Consider the following 21,770-nt stretch of genomic DNA (forward strand, 5'->3'; position numbering starts at 1 on the left):
TACAAATAAACATAGGCCTGTGTAATTCTGTACAAAAAGTGGTCCAATAATATTCTCATTCAAACAATGTTTTAACTGTTTGTAACTTGTAGCCTATAATGTAATGTATCGATCACTCAACTCACTATCACACTCATTCACTCACTCACACACACACACACACACACACACACACACACACACACACACACCCACACACACAAATTAAGTCAACCAGCTTCAGGTGTGTGAGCTCGTCACACAGCTGAACTGTTTTATTTAACCTCATGGGAAACCAAGGAGGGAGTGACTCTTTTTAGTGTTTGATGTGTGTGAGGCCACCACTACTGAACCAGCTGCTGCTTCACACAGAGATTAAGATATATGTGGATATATATTATATTATTTTATTGGCGTAAAAGCATCAGAAGCTGAGTTCTCTCGCTCCAGCAGCAAATATGTTTGCTTAACTTGTCCGGCTTCCAGTTTGTCGTCTTGTTAGTTTTATGTTTTTCTATAACAGTAGGATCACCCTACACATGTTTTATTCTCTGTAGAGGTTTTTTTTAACAGTACAGTTTTGAGTCTACTGTGTCAGGTTTTTGCTAAGCTAAGAGGTCAGAAGGTGTAGCCATGAAGGAGGAGATTGCTGCTGCAGTTTTCTTTGTTGCTCGGCTGGTGAAGAGGTATGGTGGTGTGGATAATGAAGGCAGGGAGGGCTTTGCTGCGGCCCTCACCTCAGCTCTGTTTGAAAACTACAAGAACCACTGGCACCCCAACGCACCTACGAAGGGACAGGCCTACAGGTAAATGCTTTAAGAAAGGACTATTAAACAAACTTAAGAATCTACATACTTGATCAGACTTAATTTAATTGTCTTGATAAATTAAAACAGCCAACAAACCCCTGCTCAATTCTGATCATTAACATCCTGCTCAATCAGTAGCATAGGGTCGCTAACACCACTTTAGATGAGACATTACCAAGTCATTTTGCTGACTTCATGACTTGTTTTGCTAATTTTGCTACTGTTAAACTATACTCTTGCATATATGTATAAAATGTAACTTGTTCTTTTTAAATGATGGCAGCTAACCCGTTGGAACTAGAGCTAAACATTATTCATTGTCAACAGAAGACAATAGTATGGAGAGCAAAAAAGATGTATTAATAAATATGTAAATGGCTGTTTGGATTAAACTGGGGAAAAATGCAAATGCTGCAATGTTTTAAAGATGAATGCAAGCAAAGAAACTTGAATTCAATAGGAAATAAATGCCATACATTAAGCTTTACCTGTTTGTACACTTGCATGTTTTTATTTCTGTAGGAATTCTTCCTCATTGACACACAAATGCATAAAGTAGGTCAACAATGTAGAAATAAATGTATTGCATTCTTTATTTCTGTCCGGTTTAGTTATTTACATGAATATTTTTCCATCTATTTATTCCACGTATTTAACTCCTTTCACTTAATACCCCCAACTTCAGAATCAGAATACCTTCATCAGTCGCACAGAGGGGACGTTTCCATTGTTACAGCAGAAAGGAGCCAGCTTAATGTTAACTAAGACGCATTCATAAATAAATACTAACGATACAAAAAATTATAATAAAAAGTTTACAAAAAACACATTCTGTAACAGTTCCGAGGATTCATCAGCCAGGTATATATTGCACACTTCACATTGCTGCAGCAGGGTTGTGTTCTATGCTATGTTTTCAGGTGTCTCCGTATGAATGTGCGGATGCATGACCCCGTGCTGCAACTGGCCTGTGAACGCAGCGCTGTCCGGCACCAGGACCTGGGCCTCCCTCAGGAGATGACTGTGTGGGTCGACCCTGGAGAGGTGTCCTGCAGGTCAGGCATGCTAAAATCACTTGGTAGATGATTGGAAAGGCTTAATATATAAGTTTTAAATGATTTAGTGTGCACCAAAAACTGTAGCTCTTCAGTGACTAAGTGGAGTCCATTGGAAAAGCTTGATACAGAATCAGTTTAAAATTATTAGTTTGCACCAAAAACTGCAGCTTTTCACTGCCAATTCTCATTAGCTGGGTAATTATTACTTACTGTTTTACACTGCTGCTAGTCTTATAACTACAGGGCTCTCGAGTTTTGAACAGAGTTCAGCGTGAGATTTTGGCAGCGGTGTTTGGTACTCCAACTTCTGGCTCCCCTCAAAGTTCCCATACAACCCTCTGTATCGCGAATGTCAACGGGGAGGGTGGGGGGGGTGCTAGTGGAGTGCACGCGTCTGAAACAAGCCTAGTTTGTTTACAAAATTGCGGCGCAACTTGGTGGGCGGTACCCTGGAAAGGAATCTCTGGGTGAGAAAATCTCTGCGTGAGAAATACAAGGTGTGGCGTATGAGCGTGTGAATGGAGTGAAATGCGTGTGTCTCACGCCAATTGCGTGAGACTTGAGAGCTCTGTGGGAGTAATCAAAACTCGATTTGCCGCAATAATTAACTCCAAGGAAGCGCTGCTTGCCGCTGTCTCACTGCCCAAGTTTAATTGCGGCAAATCGAGTTTTGATTACTCCCACAGAGCTCTCAAGTCTCACNTAACCTGCCTGTCAGCCTTGCATCTGTGCACAAACTTATCTCGTGGCCTTATTGATGATGCGCGTTCGTGTGTGTTGGAGGAGTGACTCTGTAAAAAAATCTGAAGGAAGAGACATATTTTTTCCGGTTGTGTATTTTCAAATTCTAGCGCACTCGAGCTGGTTTCTCCATTCTTACCTACCCTACCGTTAACTCTTTTTAGGGTGCAGCTATATGTTTTATTTATTTCAAAGTGGGCCCATTTTAATAATATTTTTTTTCCTTCAAATGTGCAGAGAACTCCCCAAGTGCTGTGTTTAATTTATTTTAAAGTAGGCCTGTGTATTATTTTTAATTCTCCTTATAAAATGTAGTTTTTGTCTGATATAACAATAAATACAACTTTATTAGCTATCAAGCTATGAAATATGTTTTGCGGCTCCAGACAAAAACATTTTTTTGGAAAAAGGAGCAAAATGGCTCTTTTGGTCAAAAAGGTTGCACCCCTGGCCTAGAACAACCTCAACCTATACAAGTGACCACGTAAGCCATGCTACTGATGCTGGACAGTTTTTCAGTGGTTGCACAATAAACGGCAACACACATTAATGTAAATAAAGAGCCAAATAATGGATCAACGCTCTGTCTATACTAGCTGTTAGTGTTGTTGCATAGCAACCACCTCGCACTATGTTTTGTGCAGAAGGCAACGGAGGGACTATTTTATTTTGAACATCATTATTTACAAATAAAAACTATTTAAATTAGAGTGTGTATTTTTCTTTCATATTGCCACACTTGGTAACCGTTTTATAAAAGCAATAGCTCACTTCAGGCCGTGATATATGCTCATTATATCACAGCTAAGGGGGTTGTCGACCCTCCGCTTCGCGTCGGACCACGTCCCTTAGCTGTGATATAATGAGCATAGACCACGGCCTGTCGTGAGCTATTGCTTAATTATAACTTGGGCTCTAAAATCGAGTCCTGTGATCCAAATCTTTCGATGAAAGCAGATTGGCAAAGCCCTGAGCCAGTCTAACTGAAATCTACGGATCTTGCATGGCAATATTAAGACTTAAGTCCCTTAACTTTTACCATTCATTCTCTATGGTAGTTCTTATCACTATGGATATAATATATTTCTCGCCACAAGCTGTATTTAGGGGGCGCTCTTTCCTCTGTAATGTGACCCAAAGTGATTGATGAGCATTTGTGGGTAAGGGGATACCCTAAATGTCATCAGATAAAATTCCGTTTCTGTATTTTATTTATTAAACAGTTGATAATAATCCTATAAATATCATTTAAACGCAATTGCTCCTTTTTTCGTGTCAAATACAACACTCAAAAATCTAATCTACTTCACATGCCTATATGCATGTGTTCATCAAAGGTTTGTTTTATTATGGTCCTTGAACGCGTCATATTCATCTGTTTCCGTAGTGTAGTGGTTATCACGTTCGCCTAACACGCGAAAGGTCCCCGGTTCGAGACCGGGCGGAAACATGTTTTTCTTTGAGAACGCTTTACATTTTTATGAGTGAAAGGACCGAGCATTGTATTCTGATAATCTCTTCTTCTATAATGGTCTCTTCAAACACCCTCGCTGCTAATCTAGTCAATATCGCAGTGTAAACAGCGACACCACTAAGATTAAACCTCTTTTGCGTGGTCATGGTCAAGCTTTTTGGCTCCACAACTGGTTTGAAAGATAGGTTTCTTCGTTTTCTGGTATTTCTTCCAGCCTTGATTTTAAACAATTTGAGCACATGTTAGTTGCTCATCTCAAATAAGATGCTCCTCCTTCCTATTGAAAACTGTGTAGAAGTTAAACATTATAGTTTATTGTGACGAGTATATTTAGAGAAAACAATTGAGATAAATATATACATTTTCACTTTAAAGATGCAATAATATTATGTTAAGCTTACACATATACACTATTGTTACCTTTATTCTATTGAAGATTCTTGTACAGTATTTCATAATATCTTAATGTTCAAACCGAATAGAAGGATTATGTAGATATGTATGGTCCAGAGGGACTTAATTGGCCATTTCTGACCCCTTACGTGAGAACAATATTCTCTGAACTATTGTTTAATAAAGAAAAGGTCACCAATACCTTACTCAAGCACCTCCTTTAGATATATTCACTTAAAATGGGTTTCAGAGCTTAATGCAAGTTGGAAACCATTCCTTCCAGCAGCAACAACTCACCTTTTGCAGATATCTCACATCTCCATGGCGTCTTTAGTTACTCTTTGCTTCACAGGATCCCACTCAGTTTGATCCTTTTCAATGAGACCACCACACTCATTTGTATACATTGCATTTCAGGTTGTCCCTTTATGATCTGGATTTAATTAAAAAAAATGTACTTACATTTAAATTGTTTTACATTTACATTTGAATTTCTGCTAGCCTATAATAATGTACCTTCATTTCAATACTGTACTCAATATACTCTAGATACAAAACCATCAATTTAGATTTACTGTTGTGTTACTTTATTCATGTGCAATGCCTCATCTGTATGCGGCTTTGACTCAAATAATCCCAAATCTAATTGAATGGAAGCCTTTTTAATGCAATGAATGAAGTCTACTCTCATTTCACACGCAGTTATTCCATATCTGGATCTGAGATGTTTTGAGTTGCAATTGGTTTATCCTTTAAGATTAACGTTTTCTATGCAATGTTTAAATAATTCCCCATATTTAAACCATTAGCTTAAATGAAATATATTCACCACATTATACAACTTGGGTTCAGCAAGAACCAAACGTATACCTTGAAACCAAACCTGTAGTTTTATCCAATTAAAACCACATGTTTTACTGAAACCCTTTCCCCCTCAGGAGTTTTAAATGTGTGGACGGGGACCATAGTCTTATCAAAGTCAGTTTGTGGACCAGAATAAATAACTATTCCAAAATGAAAAAGCCATCGTTTGCATTCTTCAGGAACAAATATCATTATCGGTAACATTAATCATTAGAAAACCACAAAACTTTACAAACGAGGATGTTTATTACTAATAAATTGCCAGAGACACTAGCTGAGGAGACTCCAATGGCCTCCAGAAAAAAACAAAAAAAACTAAGCAGACATTTAACTTCAAAGCGGTTATTTCTAAAAACCAGTGACACTTGACAAACAAACTAAACCAGCATAGAAACTTAAACAAGTGGCTTGTTATGTAAAAGGGTATGTAGATTTAATTCACCCCCCCCCCCCCCCCTCCACTCAACATCTGTATTTCATGGTGAATTTTTCCGAGGAAGAAAAGTCAAATTATAGCTAGAGTTAAAATGGTTCCACATAAAGGGGAAAAAGACAGAAATCAATGATGGTAATTGAATTTGAATCCCAAACCCGTTCAGCGTCTTACTCTTCCACCCCAAAACCTGGAAGCATAAGAACCAAAAAAAATTAAAAAAAATTACTGAAAACGGTTTTATTTGTCAAAAAAGCTCCTTTACAGCGCCGAGATCTTTCAACCTGTAAAGCCAGCATACATGTAAAATACAAGCCTTACAATACATTAGAATCAAAACAGGTACCAAAAAGTACAGTAAAAATTACACTTCCATTGATGGAAATGTGGAAGGGGGAAGAAGAAACAAAAAAAAAACGAAACACCAAAGGGAAAAGTAAAACCTAAAAATGAAAAGATTAAAAAAAAAAAGAAACAAAAAAAAGTTACATTTCAGTTGTTTTTCTGTACAAATGGTCTTCTGTCATAAAAGAGGTCGAGTCATGCCCAGTGTGTCCATCCAGCCGTCGGTCTCACTGGAGTCCTGAGGGGGGGGGGACACACACAATACATTTAATATCAGACACTTCAGATCTCAAAACATTGCACTAAACTTCAATTTGACTCAGAAAATGATTCAAGATCGTGAATTTGTCATTTTAAAAATGTTCTTTCTTGAAATAAATGTACTTCAATAGCTGCTTTCACACCAAGTACTTTGTATGGTGCATTTCCACTACAGCGCGGTTTAAGCGGTTGCGTTTCCACTTGGCGTAGTTCCGGCTAGCGGGTACTTTTTCACATTTTTTCTGGCCCCATAAAATCGAGGTTCTTAGCGGGCCAACAACCGGGCTGAGTATTCTAAACTAGAGAGAGAATCGCTGGCAAGGGGGCTACAACAAGATGAACATATTTGACCGTGATTTAATTGTAATACACGTTTCTAAATGATGCCGAAGTAACAACATACCCGGTTAGTAAAAACCATGAATTAATGCTTTGACCAGTCTGCAGACAGACGGCAGGAGAAACACCTTTTAAAATGCGTGTTTTCTGAATGGAGATCAGCTAAGCTAACCCAGTATATGCTCCGACCGTCCACACTCACAACAACGGCCTACAGACATAGATAAAGCAGCGACTGTATTCTCCATGACACAGACAGTCTGTGGTTTGTACTTGTTTCACTTTTGTCTAGTTTCTGAACAGATATGAGGAGCTGTGAGCTCTGAGTGCTAACAGCTAACGGCTGATGTTGGTTTTCTGTGGTTCTCATTGAAGATGACGTCACGGCTCCGCCTACTCTGTGTTACTATAGTTACTGCCCCAGCTACTAAACTGTAATGGAAACGCAGCATAAAGTGAGCCTGGCCTAACGAGGCCTAGCCATACCGAGCGAGGCCCTGTAGTGGAAATGCGCCATCACTTCCCAGCACTTAGTACCCCCATGGAACTAAAGAGCCGAGTTGGGGACTGGCCCTCGAGTAAATCGCCAGAACAACGGCACCTCCTCATCACTCCACCGCTCCTATGTTTTTTTTTGTGTTGCCATAAATTAAAATAATGGATATTGTAACAAGACATAGCATTCTGGCTAAAACTGGCTTTTTTTTTTTACAAAAGTCAGTCTTTTTTAGGAACTATCAGACACATCATTACCTTAAACACTAAGACAAGTTCTCTTCAAGATGACAACCTTATTTTTTAGAATATGCACTGTCCCGATCAAATAGAGACTAACTTAACATACAAAAAAAATATGTTTAAATTGTGTCTGTCAATGTTTTAAACGAAGCTTCCTGGAGAGAAATAAGGGCGAACGGGTCAGAATGATGTAGCGCATCTTTCATTTATTTCCATGTTGAACTTGAAGAAGCTATAAGATGCAGTTAAGTGTTTGGTGGTGCCTGTGGACACGTAAGTAAAAAGGAGTGAGCTGTAGCTCTTACGTTGCACCACTGTGATCATCAGTATGGCTTGTAGCCGGCCTGGTGTGCCCCCCGTCTGGGAGTCTTTCCGTAGCTGCCGTTGCCCTGGTCGGCTGCTTTAATGGGAAAGAAGCAGAAGACAAATTCAGTAACGAAACGTCAACCGGCTCAGCTGATGAATTACTCACAATGGCAACCTCAGCAGAAAGCAAGGTGTGTACGAATAGATGTATATTTTATCGCATGAAGTCGAAGCATGCTGCAACCGATCATATGCTTTTTATAGCTTTAACTGTACATACTTCTGGACGAGCACTTCACCCCCGTGAACAATTAACACCTTATTGACATAACAGACTGTATTTATTACATTTTGATGAATTAATTAAGTGATTAGAGACACCAGGACCATGAAAAAGGGAGAAACAGTGCAATTATTACACATTTAAATTCCTTAAGACAAGTCTCTTTTACAAAGACTGTCATTGCTTTTTGTTAAATGGATAAAGAAACTTTTTAAACCCAGTGTTATGGGCTATATAGTTTTTACTGATCTTATTTAACGGCCAGTTGCTGGTTAAACAACTAGTTTTAAACGTAATAATCCACCTTTGTCCAATCTATACACTGCAGCAGCCATCTTAAAAAATAAAACAAAAAAAACTTACTGTAGTCATATCCGGGGCCATATGCATAACCGGAAGAATAGTCGTAGTTGCCATAGCCGCCGCCATAACCGCCGTAGCCCTGGTTACCGTATCCCTGGTTCCAGTAGTTGCCATAGCCCTGGTTCCAGTTCTGGCCCTGACCTGACACAGAGTCAACAAAAACAAAAACAAAAAAAGGGTCACAACAAAGTTCTAGACAGAAAATGGCGTACCGAACCCCAAACACGACAAATGACATGAAAAAACACTTTAAATGTTTAAGGAGACTTTAATGTGTCTGCAGATGTACCAGAAGTTATCCATCACATAAAAAAAGACTACATTTTGTTCACAATGTTTCCCCATGGCGCAGAGTGGGCCTTAACAGAGCCATGCATAATATGGGCAAAGAATTTAAAAAGGGACAAACTTTTGTATAGAATTTCAGAAAACACAAGACAAGTTAAAAAAGTGTTTGGTGCAGAAATAAGCAGGGATTTAATAGTGTGTAAGTTTTTCAAATGTAGGTATTTTATACAAATTAAATCTTGTTATTAAGTTATATCAAACTTGGAAAATGTATATAAAGAGGAAATATGAGTTAAAAGGGTTTGACCCATGGATGTTTAATAAGAACTCGATACAGCGTGGGAGGCGGGGCCTCGCTCACTCATGAGAGCTGCTCATTGGCGCATGAAGGCAAAATGGCCCAACTTTTGAGCGAGCGAAACGTCACAAAAGTATTCATATAATCCGTTCTTATTGTGCATCCATGAGTAAAGGTAAAACTCATGTAGTACTGAACACGTCACATGAACGTGCCGGGTGGCGCGGTCCCGTGGGTTAGATCCGTGTTCATAATGCCGAGGAAAATAACTCAGAATAACGTTATTAGCGCATTTTACAACTTGAGGACCGAAGGGCTATACAAATGTTCATACTGGGTAGTTTAGTTTAAAAAAAGTATCCAACTATTTACAGAAGTCTTTCCGGCCCCAGTGACTGATACAGAAGTGTAGTACCACCGTTTGGCCACAACTAATATTTTCCTCAGAGTCCGGTGCACTTCCTGGGGGCTTGGTATGTGCAGTCGCAGAGCATGCGCCCCTTAAGCCCCGCCCCCCCACTCTCGGCCTCAGTAGAATGAATGGAGACAGAAAATAAATCTAGATTCGGCTTTTAGTGCATTTTACAACTTTAAGGACCGAATGATTTTAATAAGGGCTATAAAATAGTTCATACTGGGACGTTTGTTTAGTTTTAAAAAAAAATGTATCCACCGATTTACAGACGTGTTTCCCCATGTTAGTCAATGGGAAAAGTTGTTTTGGGCCGGGTGATGTCACGGACTGATACGGAAGTTGCAGTACCGCCGTTTGGCCACTATGAATATTGGGCACAGAGTCCGGAGCACTTCCTGGGGGCTTGGTGTGACCTAAGTGGTGTCCCAAGCTTGGATTCAATTTCTTTAAAATTCTCACCTCCACGGCCCCTGCCTCTTCCCTGACCGCCTCCATAACCTCCACCACGACCCCCCCCATACTGCTGCTGCTGGTACACCTCCTTTGGCTGGGCAATTTTCAGCTCACACTGGAGATAAAACAAAAAACGCACACACACCGTTAATCCCGACTAGAGACAAAAAAACAGTTTCTGCAAAATCTGATTCAGCAAATATCATCACTGTATGCAGAAATATATGACTTACCCTGCCGCCCTGGATGGTGTGGTATTTCTTCTCCAGACACTTCTTGACACTGATTTCCTCTTTGTACGTGATGAAGATGAAGCCCCTCCTTTTCTTCGATTTGGGGTCGATGGGAAGCTCAATGGTTTCAATCTAGAGGGAGAAGGGAAGGATTTTGTTCAAGAAACGGTATAAAAACAAAGTATATCTATAAAAACTGAAATATGCCGCCGCAAATAATTTAACTAAAGAATTCAAAATTCTGGTTTGTCAAGTAACTGCAAAGATATCTTAAATTATTTGCCAGTTTTTTTTGTTTATTCATTTGAATTTTAATGGCTTCGACTTCTAGGAATATGTTATGCAATCAAAAGGAGATTTAACTTTTTTCTTTTAGTGTGCATTTCTTATCTGGGTAATATCATAATGCAATATTAAGATCATTGATGCCCTCAACAGTGAGCAAAGGGGGTTAGGGACAAAAAATAGGGACAACATGAGTCAAACCGATAAAGAAACTGCCCCCTAACTTAAAAACAAAAACCATAAGAGTTTGACTTTTTCCTATTTAAAGATAATCCTGTGATAATTTCTCAACATACGAGGCGAGGCGGGTTATGGTAAATTACAAAAGACTGTACTGTATTAATGATATGCCCGAGTAGCAGGGTTTACAGCTGAGTGCCTCTCAGGTGGCAGCAGACACGTTAATGCAAGTACCTGCCATAATATGTTTTCTTGTTGTCAGCCGATAAAGAAAAGCATACGATTGAAATAATGTTAAATGAAAAATATACAAAGCATTAAACAACCCCCAATGTTTTGGGGATAAGATTAAGGGATTTTATTCCTTCCAACTGAAATGATTAGCCTCTTTGTTTCTCTGGGAGAAATCAACAGACCACAGGAAGGAGCTCATGTTGGTGCCCTTTGAAACCTGCAGCTACTGCAAGCGACCAAATATTATTCTAACATTTCTCCTTTCAGAACAAACACATTCAGTTCTTAAAGTAGTTGCAGCTCTCCTGTCTGCCAGTGGTTCTTAACATGACACCCGGTGGCACTAACCCGGGGTTTTATTTGGCCTTATCCAGTATCACTGACCTCTCCGAAGGTTCCGAAATATTCCCTGATAGCATCCTCTGTTGCCTCGGGGTTCAAACCCCCGACAAAGATCTTCTTGGCGGGCTCCTTCTTCATGGCCATCGCCTTCTTGGGGTCGATTGGACGGCCGTCCAGTCTGTGTTCCTTCTGCTCCAGGACCTGAACACACAGTTACAGTTAGCATTAAGGGCTAACACACAGCTAAGAGCCAAAAATATCCTCTTTTGTCATTTGACTTCTCAGGGAATTAGGAAAGGTGCAGCACACACAACTCAATTCATGTTGTCGTGTCCTTTCATTTCATACAATGTTGATGCAAGTCACAGCTTGAGCTAACACGACAAGTTACCAACTTGTTCCTGCGATGGCATCGTGTTTAAGTGAATATATCTTTGGCACAATATTTAGTTTGAGATGCTCCATTTATTCACAGTTGCTTATAAAAATGAGAATACCCTCATTTGTATTTACCAATTGAATATTTATATATTCAATATCTCAAAATCTGTATCTATATTCAACAAGTCCATATTTGCTGTTGGCTAGACTTTTAAAAACAAGATATTCTATCCAATCAAAAACCCTAATCCTATAAATCCCTTTTTTCCCCACATTAGTCGACTTCAGGCTCTACACGCTCAAAACTGGGATGGATATCTTTGGGAATTCTTATGTTACCATTTCCTAAACACTTTAAAAGTCATAGAAAGATCGATGTGAACACCTGAGAAGAAGCCAGAAATGCTAAATGAATAATTCCCGTTAACATCTGTGACGCACCTTTTCCACGCTGGCGGCTTCTTTGAAGAGAACGAAGCCGAAGCCTCGGGACCGGCCGGTGTTGGAGTCCATCTTGATGGTGCAGTCCGACACCTCGCCGAACTTTGTGAAGTAATCCTTCAGGTCCTTTTTACTCGTGTCCCAACTGAGGCCACCCACGAACATTTTACTGCAAACACAAAGGGAAACGTTGCTGTTAAATTCCTAATCTAACATAAAAAACATTTATACATTTCTCCAAGTCTTTGTTGACTAGGAGGCTAAGAAACTAGATGAACTGGAAAGTATTGCTTACATGGTTATGGCTGCATATTAAGCAGTCCCTTAGCACAGTTAAAAATATGAAGCACTGCTTTCACTTGCATATTGTGCTCGTGCTAAATTACAAATATATTAGCTAGATGCAAAAGAGCAATAGAAGTGTACCAAAATGAGTGCCAATTAACATTGTGTCATGTTTACGGGGTATAGCATAACGTATCGAGCTACCACAGCCCTTTCTTCTGCAGCTCTGTTGTAAAATGACCGCTGAGAGTCTTCAATAGAATTCAATGCATTTTTACTTTAGTTATACAATGCTCTGCTGAACTGCAACATTCAGGGAGTGCATTTTTCAAAGACGGGCACTGCAGCTCTTTGACAGTGAACTTGATGTTCAGACACATTTTAAATGTCATTATTTCTACCATTACCTTTTAAACCTGGTTGTAGGAAGCTACTCATGATGAAAGTGTGTGTGCAGCGACTGCAGAGAAGACTTAGTTGTAATTGTCTCTATGCTGTTTAACGCAATATTGCATTAGAAACATTTTTTCCCGTTCATGATGTTACACTTTCACCGAACACCCCAAAGGTGTATCAGGGAGACATTACACTTACCCAGCATCCTCCTCTCCTTTGCTGGCATCAATTTTGCCTCCGTCTGCGCCATTGTCTTGGCCCTCTACTCCTTCTACACCTTCTACGCCCTCTACCGCTTCTATACCCTCTACTGCTTCTACGCCATCTATGGCATCTATTGGCTCCTGGGCCTCTGTCTCTGCCTGCTCCTCTTCCTGGCCGTCGTGGCTCTCCAGGAGCTCCTCGTCTCCTCCCATCAGCTCCTGCTCGGCTCCATTCTGGTCCTCCTCGCCCTCATTGCCGTTCTGGTCCGATGTTTCCATGAGGAGATGCTCAGCGTCTGCCATTCTGCGACGGTGGGTTATTCGAAAGTCTGAGAAGGGACAAGAAACAGTTGATTAACTCAATGCAAAAGTGTATACACATATCATCAGGGGTAGCATCAACACAGGTCAGAAATGGCATCAAAAGAAACAATTTCAGTAAAGATGTGGACTTTTGTCAAACCTGTAATGAATTAATTATATTTTGTTCTATATGTGTACCATCAATGGGGCTACATGTGTATTATTTCAGGAGAACTTCAGGTCTTGATCCATATATTCCTACTAGTCAATAAAAGATATATCTTCTTCTAGTTAAATCTTGCATAAAACGTTTTGTTAGAGCAAGAGGTGCTTCAATTAAACTAATTTAGCTTTCCTTTGTATATATGTGTGGCTTGATTTAGATCAAAATGGGTCTTCAGGGTTCCCAAATATGTTACATGTCATCCCAGCACGGCTAATAAGTAGTGCTTTATTAAACAGTGTATATCAAGCGTGTGGTAGTTGATGTTGTAATCCAGTGTAACTAATTATTTTTTGTGCTGGACCCCGAACAAGATGCCATTGTGTGTTCTTATTTATACCCTTTCCTCTCATTTCGTACATCGTGTTTAGCCCACATGAGCTTTTATTTTGTAAAATACATCATGTCCCATTTGGTGATCCCTCTTCCTCTTTGTTACCTTGCTCAAGTTTTAAAATACATTTAAAAACAAAGTAGTCGACACAGGAGGCTAACAGAACACCACATTAGCTTAGCTACCTTTCCATTCATCTGCAATCTTATTTAATTGATTATTGCCACAATGTATTTATATTTACTAGCTATACTTCAACTTTAACGTCGAGATTCTAACAGATGTGTGAAACACGTGCTGGGGTTTGTTTGTAAATTCATAGTAAATACTTTCTAGGCTAACAATAAGCAGCATTAATCCAGTGTTCAAGCGGACCGCGCTTTGCTTGGTTGCCGCTCCGGGGTAGAGAGCGTGCAGGCCCCGGCTAGTAGTTGCATGCTAACCCTGAAACAAACAACCAGTAAAAAAGACCTCAAACATGCACTAAATAACAAAACCTAGAATAACGCACACATACATTTGCAACTGTGCACGGCAGCTGGTGAACAACTCATTCAATCGACCCAAAAACCGCGTTATTTAGCAACGCTGCAGCTAACACACAAAGCTAGCTGCTAAGAAACCCCCCCACACATGTTATAACATATAAACACAGCGCGGGAAAAAAACAACACGGTTATATGAACTCACACGATATATATAAAACCAACTCGACTTGATATAATTGTACAAATATAAACAAAGAAAAAGCGTGCTTACTTTAAAGGGGAAAGAAATACCGGAGACGCCGACTCGCTGCTCAAAATGGACACTCTCCAAATTCGCCGCTAACTCGTGGCAACATATATACGACCGGATGTGAGCAGGCGTTGGGGGACGTCGCAATGAGAACGCTTGTGATTGGACGGTTAGTCTTCTAGGCGTTTGAAGGCGGTCTCCTATTGGCTGATTGGCTTACGTACTGATGACAAAAAGGGAGCCAAATGTCCGTCGAGCTGTTGTTTGATATTTAATGACATTTTGTATGCGGCGTTTTAATGCTTCATATTTTGCACAGCTTGTTGTTTGCTTGCTGGATGAGAGAAAAAGCGTCAAAAGTGAAAGTGTTGTTTGTATTAATTTTGAGTTTCTGGCTGTCTGCGCAATTTCTGTTGCAATATAGGTAACAAAAGATCACAGATTAAAAAAAAAAATCGAAATCCCATGAAGACGTAATGGTTATGAAAGAGAAACTACACAGACACAACATATAACAATATTCTGTCACAGCTAAGTGTAAGAACATTGATCCCACTGTTTTATAATGATACTAATAATAATAGTATAGCGTATCCCATCCTAAATATGTAGCTCAAAGCGATTTAAAAACAGGAAGAATTATAGTTAGTAAGAACAAAGGTAACGATAATGTGCACAGCGTTGCACAGAAGGAGAGCTCTTTAAAAGATTAACACATACAAACACATCTTAAATGCATAACAGGTCATTCAAACCACGTGATAAAAACATTTGAAAGGTCTTAAGGTATTTTATATCAACTAAAAAACAATTTTGAAGTTACAAAAGGTAATTTAAATGAGCTAATAATAAAACAAATTAAAGGTCATTCTCTTAAATTATGATTATGTCAGCAGTTATGTTTGTGCAATAAACAAATTGTGTTTCTATTCAAATCAATGAATTGAAATAGAAGAAAACGTGTTAACAGGATAAATAATGTGTTCATCTGGTACATTGTGTCCCTGCAGAACCTCCTTAAGTGTTGTTGAATCATAACATACATCAAAGTCCACAATGTGTAAAACTGTTTTTTTTTTTACTTCACTAAAACCAACACGAATTGCAAGAACGACAACAGTAACACAAAGCATCGGGGGTTCAATCATTATCAACAGGCCAAATATGTATGCAAATTCAAGGCAAATGTCCAAATTCAGAAAGGGGGTTGGGTTGGGGGTTGTCCATCCCATGTGTCTAACAATCTAACTGGGGTTGCCCCCTTTACACATTTTACAGTCTGCAATGCATTAGTCAATGTCAGCTTTATTGTCAACAGTTCTACATGTGTTATACATACAGAAATCTTGAAATACCGTTTCTCGCAGTCCCACAGTGTGACATAAAACAAGATACAAAAAGGGCCTGGATAAACGGGGTATAAAAAGTAATAAGTACTAGTTAATATATATTTAAAAAGAACACAATCCACAGAACATGAAATTAGCAAATTACATTAATGCAGTATTCTTTAGCGCAAAAGAGAAATTATGTACAAAGAACAGTTTCAGTACAGTAGCAGCGGAGATCGGTAGAAAAGTGACTGGTGCTGGATGAGGGAAGGTTGTGTATGTGTGTGCGCGGGGGGGTTTAAGTCCAGGTCCATTTGGGGCAGGGGGGTGGTGGGAGGCAGAGTGGAGAGGTCGGGGGGGAGAGAGACGGAGAGGAGAGGTACTTCTGGTCAACTACTTGGTGGCTCTAAAGCAGGCGGGCTAGCATCAGAACCGGCCTTTCTGAGGGTCAACTGGGCGACTTTGCAAAGTGTGAAAATTGCAGAGCAGTTATTACTCTACCTTTTCTGTGTCCACTGGGGTTTGTGCAGTCCCAATGAGAGTAACAGGCCTGATGCTGGATTATAAATACCATGTGCTTGACATACAGACTAGTTGACATAACACTGGCAAGCATAGAGAAGACTTTTTGTGTTGTTCATGAGAAATTGATCCGTTTCCATTTCTTCTCACTTTGAAAGAAGCCAATGTGCCTTTCAGTGTTTAAGGAATATAAAAATCATAGCCTCTTTCAGACTTGTCATGGCAAAAACTACACAAAGTTGAAAAAACAACTGAGACAGAGAAAATAAATAAAAACAGCAATCCTTTTGGAGTCCTCTTGAATGCAATATTTTAATTGTTTTTCTTTAGTAGATACTTTTACTGCACCTTTTATTTTATTATTAAGTTCATTTTGCATACTGACTGTTTGTCTTCATGGAGTACCCTGGCAAAAGCAGTTCACACAATTTTACTTTCAACCGGAGGGACAATAAACATCTTGAACCTTGTTTACACTTTAAGAAAGAGAAACATTTCAGGGTTTTATTTATAGGGTATTATGTAATGGTTTTCCTGCTCCGCCCCACTTGAGATCATGTTTCTCTGTACAGCATGTAGGCCTACAGTGCAATGCGTGTGTGACTAAAAGGAGTTTGACACTCCTGCTCTAAAGCGGATACAATGGATAGGAGGGATCACCTTCTTTTCATTACTGAGTACATGCTTTAAAAGATCAACTAGGGTACAATAAAAAACAAATGAAGCCTGGGAAATGTTTGCGCAAGAGACTGTTACGCAAACAACACAAATAGAGTCATAAATATAGCAGTGGTGAGCAAGAGAAAAACAGTTAAAGTAAGATGGATTTAGTAAAATAAAAGTATGTTTAGCAATAATATTGAGCAAGCAATAAGTAAAGATGCACATGATTTTGAAAACTTTTATTTTCATTTTTTATTATTTTGATAAGGTGCATATTAATGAGCATAGATGTAAACATGCTGTAGGTTAGCAACAATACACATTTATAATGGGCAGGTAACAAAAACCCAAACATTAGAAGTGACAATATACAGATATACAATGAATAAATACAATGCCTTGTGCAACGTGTCAAATTACAGTAATCACAGATACGTTTTATTGCACATGATGTTGAACCAATCTGCAGAGCCTATATTCTTAGAGAAAGACAGAGTAATAGCTGGGCGACTGGAAGGTTGGTGGTTCAATTCCCAGCCCTTGCAGTCAAAATGGAGAGATGTGTGAATGTTAGTTTCTTGAGCAGGTGGTGCCTTGCGTGGCAGCCTTCGCCTCAGTCTGACTGTGTGAGAAACTTCCAGAAACTTTTCTGAATGCAGTCCCTTCACTGTTTAATATGGGGCAACAATTAATAAATGCAGTTAAAACATACAAAACTGTCACAGCGTCAGTGTTTACTGCCCCCACTGGCGGGTTCATCCCAGCAACATACCTGCCAGGGCAAGTCGAGGCATGACCTGAGACATGGGCACACACACACACACACACACACACACACACACACACACACACACACACACACACACACACACACACACACACACACACACACACCCACTCACTCACACGCCCACTCACTCACACTCTCTCTCTCACACACACACACACACACACACACACACACACACTCACTCTCACTCACACACACACTCTTTCACTCTCTCACTCACTCACACACACACACACACACACACACACACAGTAAGATGTAGCTGTGGAGACGGTTGTGTTTCAGTGGGCACTTGCAAACAGAACGGTGCAACAGCAGCGACCGCAGGTAGGACCCGTTATAGGATTGCTCTCTTTACATACCACTGTTTGGATCAGTTTTGATAATTAAATGATACAGAGACGGAGAGAGATTCCAGTAGAGTACATAAACGCAAAGTTTGCTGGACCATCATACCTTGTTTGGAAACAAAAAACTGTAGTCAAAAGACAAACATTTGTTGGATCCCATTTGAATTAGGAAATTGGCTTACCTTTAGAGAAATTCGTTTTTTACCTGACAAATATTCTTTGGTAATAAATAACTGAATTTAACAGATAAACTGGGAGGGAATCAATGAAATGGGCTCTTGAGGGTTTGTTTGTTTGTTTGATTACTTAAATTGTTTTATTTGTATTTGTGTTTGAGAAATGCTCTGAAGTAGACCTGTTGTCTTTCAAATCATGGCAAACAAAAGACGCATTGTAAAGCATAACAATGATATTCAAATACAAAATATCCAGACAGCAAAATTATTGTTTGCCAAAATGATTCCTAGACAATTATCCTGTTTGCTTAGTTGTGTATTTATATTTAACATTTCTCTTCACTCTGACATAAGCTTCAGGTCTCACCCAGCATGTCGTCTGCGCCTCGAGGGTGAATGTTATTGGGGTTGCTGTGTAGGCAGTGCTGTTGTTAGCTGATTGTTTCTACACACCAATCATTAACTACTGGTAGTACAACCACCACCACACTATAGCTTTCGGACTAAGCTGTTAAAGAGGCCCCATTTTGATTTGTGGGGATGGGGGGGGTTCCCCTTTCCTGTTGTGTGTAATACAAGTCTTTGTGCATATACACGTCTGCAAAGGCTAAAATCCCAAAGTTCCCTCCAGAGGGAGTATGTAACTTTTGCTCTATTGGCTAGCGCTCCGACACATTGCACGTGATAGGCTAAGGGGCGGGACATCTCTAAGGGGTTGACCAATCACAGAGCTGGCCAGATAACAGAGCAGACTGGGCTCTGGTTTCAGACAGAGGGTGAAAGGAGATGCTGCAGCACAGGCAGTATGAGAATAAAGAGCTTTTTGAACATTAAAGCATGGAGACATTAAACGATATACACCTGAACATCAGCAGGAGAGGACTCATTAAAGTGGAGACACTACATACTGATATACACCTGAACATCAGCAGGAGAGGACTCTTTAAAGTAGAGACACTACATACTGATATACACCTGAACATCAGCAGGAGAGGACTCTTTAAAGTAGAGACACTACATACTGATATACACCTGAACATCAGCAGGAGAGGACTCTTTAAAGTAGAGACACTACATGCTGGTATACACCTGAACATCAGCAGGAGAGGACTCTTTAAAGTAGAGACACTACATACTGATATACACCTGCAATATGACCCCTTTAAAAAAGATGAGCAGAAAAATGAAATTAGAGGAAACGGGTTTAGATGAACCAGCAGAGCTGAGATTTAGTCATTTATTTCTTTTCAATTGACAGTTCAATGTTACTTTATTCACACTTACTTTAATTTCAGTTTAAAAACACATTTAGAAGGGGAATTATTTAAAATACTTCAATATTTTCAAAAGAGTAAAAACACTTAAACATTCATTTAAATCATTAACACTCATTGATAATAAACCTTTTTAAAGATGCATAAACTGTCCTTTTTTTGCTGCATACAGGTCTATATCTATATGTGTTGCTTTGACCCGGCATCATGTCGGCAGAGCAGTAACCCGATTCTGGTTCTAGGTCGAAGGCTCACATTATCGGGACTTGCTGACCCAGTGGTACTTGTCCACACGAGGCCCAGCGAAGGTGAACGTGGCTCGATGGTTCTTGAAGCTTTTCTGGTAGGGGAACTGGGAAGGTGGAGCTCCGGCTGGGGGAGGAAGAGGAGGGAACGCATCCCCAGCAAAGGCCTTCCTCTTCTCCCTCAGCCAGGTCTGAGGGGCGGCTGGAGCAAACTCGCTGAACTGAGGAAGAGGAGCAGAGGGTTAGAGGTCAGCAGAAGACAGTAAAACATGTGAATCAAATGGCTACCAAATATATGATAGTACAATACCTAAAAATTGCAACAACACTTGAGTATATGCTTTCTTTCAAATGGTTTGCCCAATTTTGTAAATGTCTTCAGGTTTGTGATAGCCAAGGCTAGAAAACACTTCAATAAGAAAAATAAAATTATAATAAATGGCCCTTTGTGATTTTAATCCTACCCGGTAGACGCTGTTGGGGTTGCTGACGGTCGGGATGCTTTTGGGCTCTGGGTTGATGGTTGGGATTGAGATCGAGCTGAGAGATGATTGGTTGCTGCTGCTCATGCTGTTGTTTTTGCTGCAATCCTCCTCGTCCGAAGAGCTTCCCGAATGGATGTCCAGGCTCGCCTTCTCAACGGCATCGTGGATTCGGCGGGAAAATTCCTTGTCCATACGTCGACGGCTGTCCACCATGGACACGCAGAATGGGGTGCCTTGTTCACCGTACCTGCAGAGAGGAAACGTTTTGGTTTTTGGCCTTGTCAATTTAGGTTATTTGGGTACCAGAAGTGCCAATATTTAAGCGAAAATGCTGGAGCTGTCTATCGATTGCTTTGCCTCCAACATTATCAAAATGTAGCCCTGACCTTTAGCAAAGTCTACATTTTTGTCCACTTTAAATGGTAACTTGCTGTATTGGAGAACACGTCAAACTAGATATTGAGACCATAAATTAGTCGAAAGCAAATGAGATGTAGGGTAATGAGACAATATTTGAACAAGAGGTTGGAGCTGGGGCGATATATGGATCGCTATGCCTCAAAAGCATACCCTACATTTGTCAATTTTACTATTAAAAAGACTATAATTTACAAAATAAACTAAACAGTGAATTGAAAAGGATTTGAAACAAGAGATTGAGACCATAAACTCGTCAAAAGGTCAAATCAAGTGAGATGTAGTCGGTTCACTTTAAAGACTTAAATGCTTATTTGTAAGTGGAGTCACCCCTTAGTGGCCATTAGAAAGAATGCAGGTTTAACGCAGTTCCTTTTCAGACTTCAAGGCTACATCCAATTCATTCATACAGCATATGCCAAAAACATGTTTTTACCATTAATAAAAAAGCAAGTTTCATAACCCATGAGCACCAGTCATGTAAAAAAGGGATAAAAATGGTTATTCTAGCCTCAATAACAGACCACTAAAAAGGGTTAGCCTCATTAACAGACCACTAAAAAAGGGTTAGCGTAGCCTCAATAACAGACCACTAAAAAAGGGTTAGCCTAGCCTCAATAACAGACCACTAAAAAGGGTTAGCCTAGCCTCAATAACAGACTACTAAAAAAGGGTTAGCCTAGCCTCAATAACATACCACTAAAAAGGGTTAGCCTAGCCTCAATAACATACCACTAAAAAGGGTTAGCCTCAATAACAGACCACTAAAAAGGGTTAGCCTTCAATAACAGACCACTAAAAAAGGGTTAGCCTAGCCTCAATAACAGACCACTAAAAAGGGTTAGCCTAGCCTCAATAACAGACCACTAAAAAGGGTTAGCCTCAATAACAGACCACTAAAAAGGGTTAGCCTCAATAACAGACCACTGAAAAGGGTTAGCCTCAATAACAGACCACTAAAAAGTTAACAGACTTTTAAAATGTTATCATTTATAAAAATTAAGTTTCATAACCCAGCATCAACTTAAGGTTGTGCATGAGCACCAGTCTTTAGTAGGCCTAAGTCATGTAAAGGGACATTTTGGGGATCAAGAGTGTT

The 21,770-nt window shown here is 39.8% G+C and overlaps 3 protein-coding genes and 1 non-coding gene across 4 annotated transcripts; 2 read left to right on the forward strand and 2 right to left on the reverse strand.

The window, feature by feature from the left end:
- Nucleotides 1-299: 299 nt before the first annotated feature.
- On the forward strand, nt 300-2,148 carry LOC104941696 (protein BTG4-like). The gene is made up of 2 exons (XM_010766829.1): nt 300-785; nt 1,709-2,148. The coding sequence occupies exons 1-2, from the start codon at nt 613-615 to the stop codon at nt 1,872-1,874; spliced, it is 339 nt and encodes a 112-aa protein (XP_010765131.1). The 5' UTR covers nt 300-612; the 3' UTR covers nt 1,875-2,148.
- Nucleotides 2,149-3,964: 1,816 nt separating this feature from the next.
- On the forward strand, nt 3,965-4,037 carry trnav-aac (transfer RNA valine (anticodon AAC)). Its single transcript has one exon. It is a non-coding gene; the product is annotated as a tRNA-Val (tRNA).
- Nucleotides 4,038-5,545: 1,508 nt separating this feature from the next.
- LOC104941697 (heterogeneous nuclear ribonucleoprotein A/B-like) lies at nt 5,546-14,546 on the reverse strand. Its single transcript, XM_010766830.1, has 9 exons — nt 14,440-14,546; nt 12,816-13,149; nt 11,937-12,105; nt 11,157-11,315; nt 10,074-10,205; nt 9,847-9,955; nt 8,387-8,539; nt 7,740-7,834; nt 5,546-6,334 (listed from the first exon to the last, which is right to left on the reverse strand). The coding sequence occupies exons 2-8, from the start codon at nt 13,121-13,123 to the stop codon at nt 7,758-7,760; spliced, it is 1,107 nt and encodes a 368-aa protein (XP_010765132.1). The 5' UTR covers nt 13,124-13,149; nt 14,440-14,546; the 3' UTR covers nt 5,546-6,334; nt 7,740-7,757.
- A 4,907-nt stretch (nt 14,547-19,453) lies between these two features.
- LOC104941698 (maternal B9.15 protein-like) lies at nt 19,454-20,541 on the reverse strand. The gene is made up of 2 exons (XM_010766831.1): nt 20,234-20,541; nt 19,454-19,990 (listed from the first exon to the last, which is right to left on the reverse strand). Exons 1-2 carry the CDS (start codon nt 20,465-20,467, stop codon nt 19,781-19,783), a joined length of 444 nt encoding a protein of 147 aa, XP_010765133.1. The 5' UTR covers nt 20,468-20,541; the 3' UTR covers nt 19,454-19,780.
- Between the last annotated feature and the right edge of the window lie 1,229 nt (nt 20,542-21,770).

The sequence above is a fragment of the Notothenia coriiceps genome, unplaced genomic scaffold (genome assembly GCF_000735185.1).
Source record: "Notothenia coriiceps isolate Sejong01 unplaced genomic scaffold, NC01 NC01_scaffold00003726, whole genome shotgun sequence".
Lineage (NCBI taxonomy): Eukaryota > Metazoa > Chordata > Actinopteri > Perciformes > Nototheniidae > Notothenia > Notothenia coriiceps.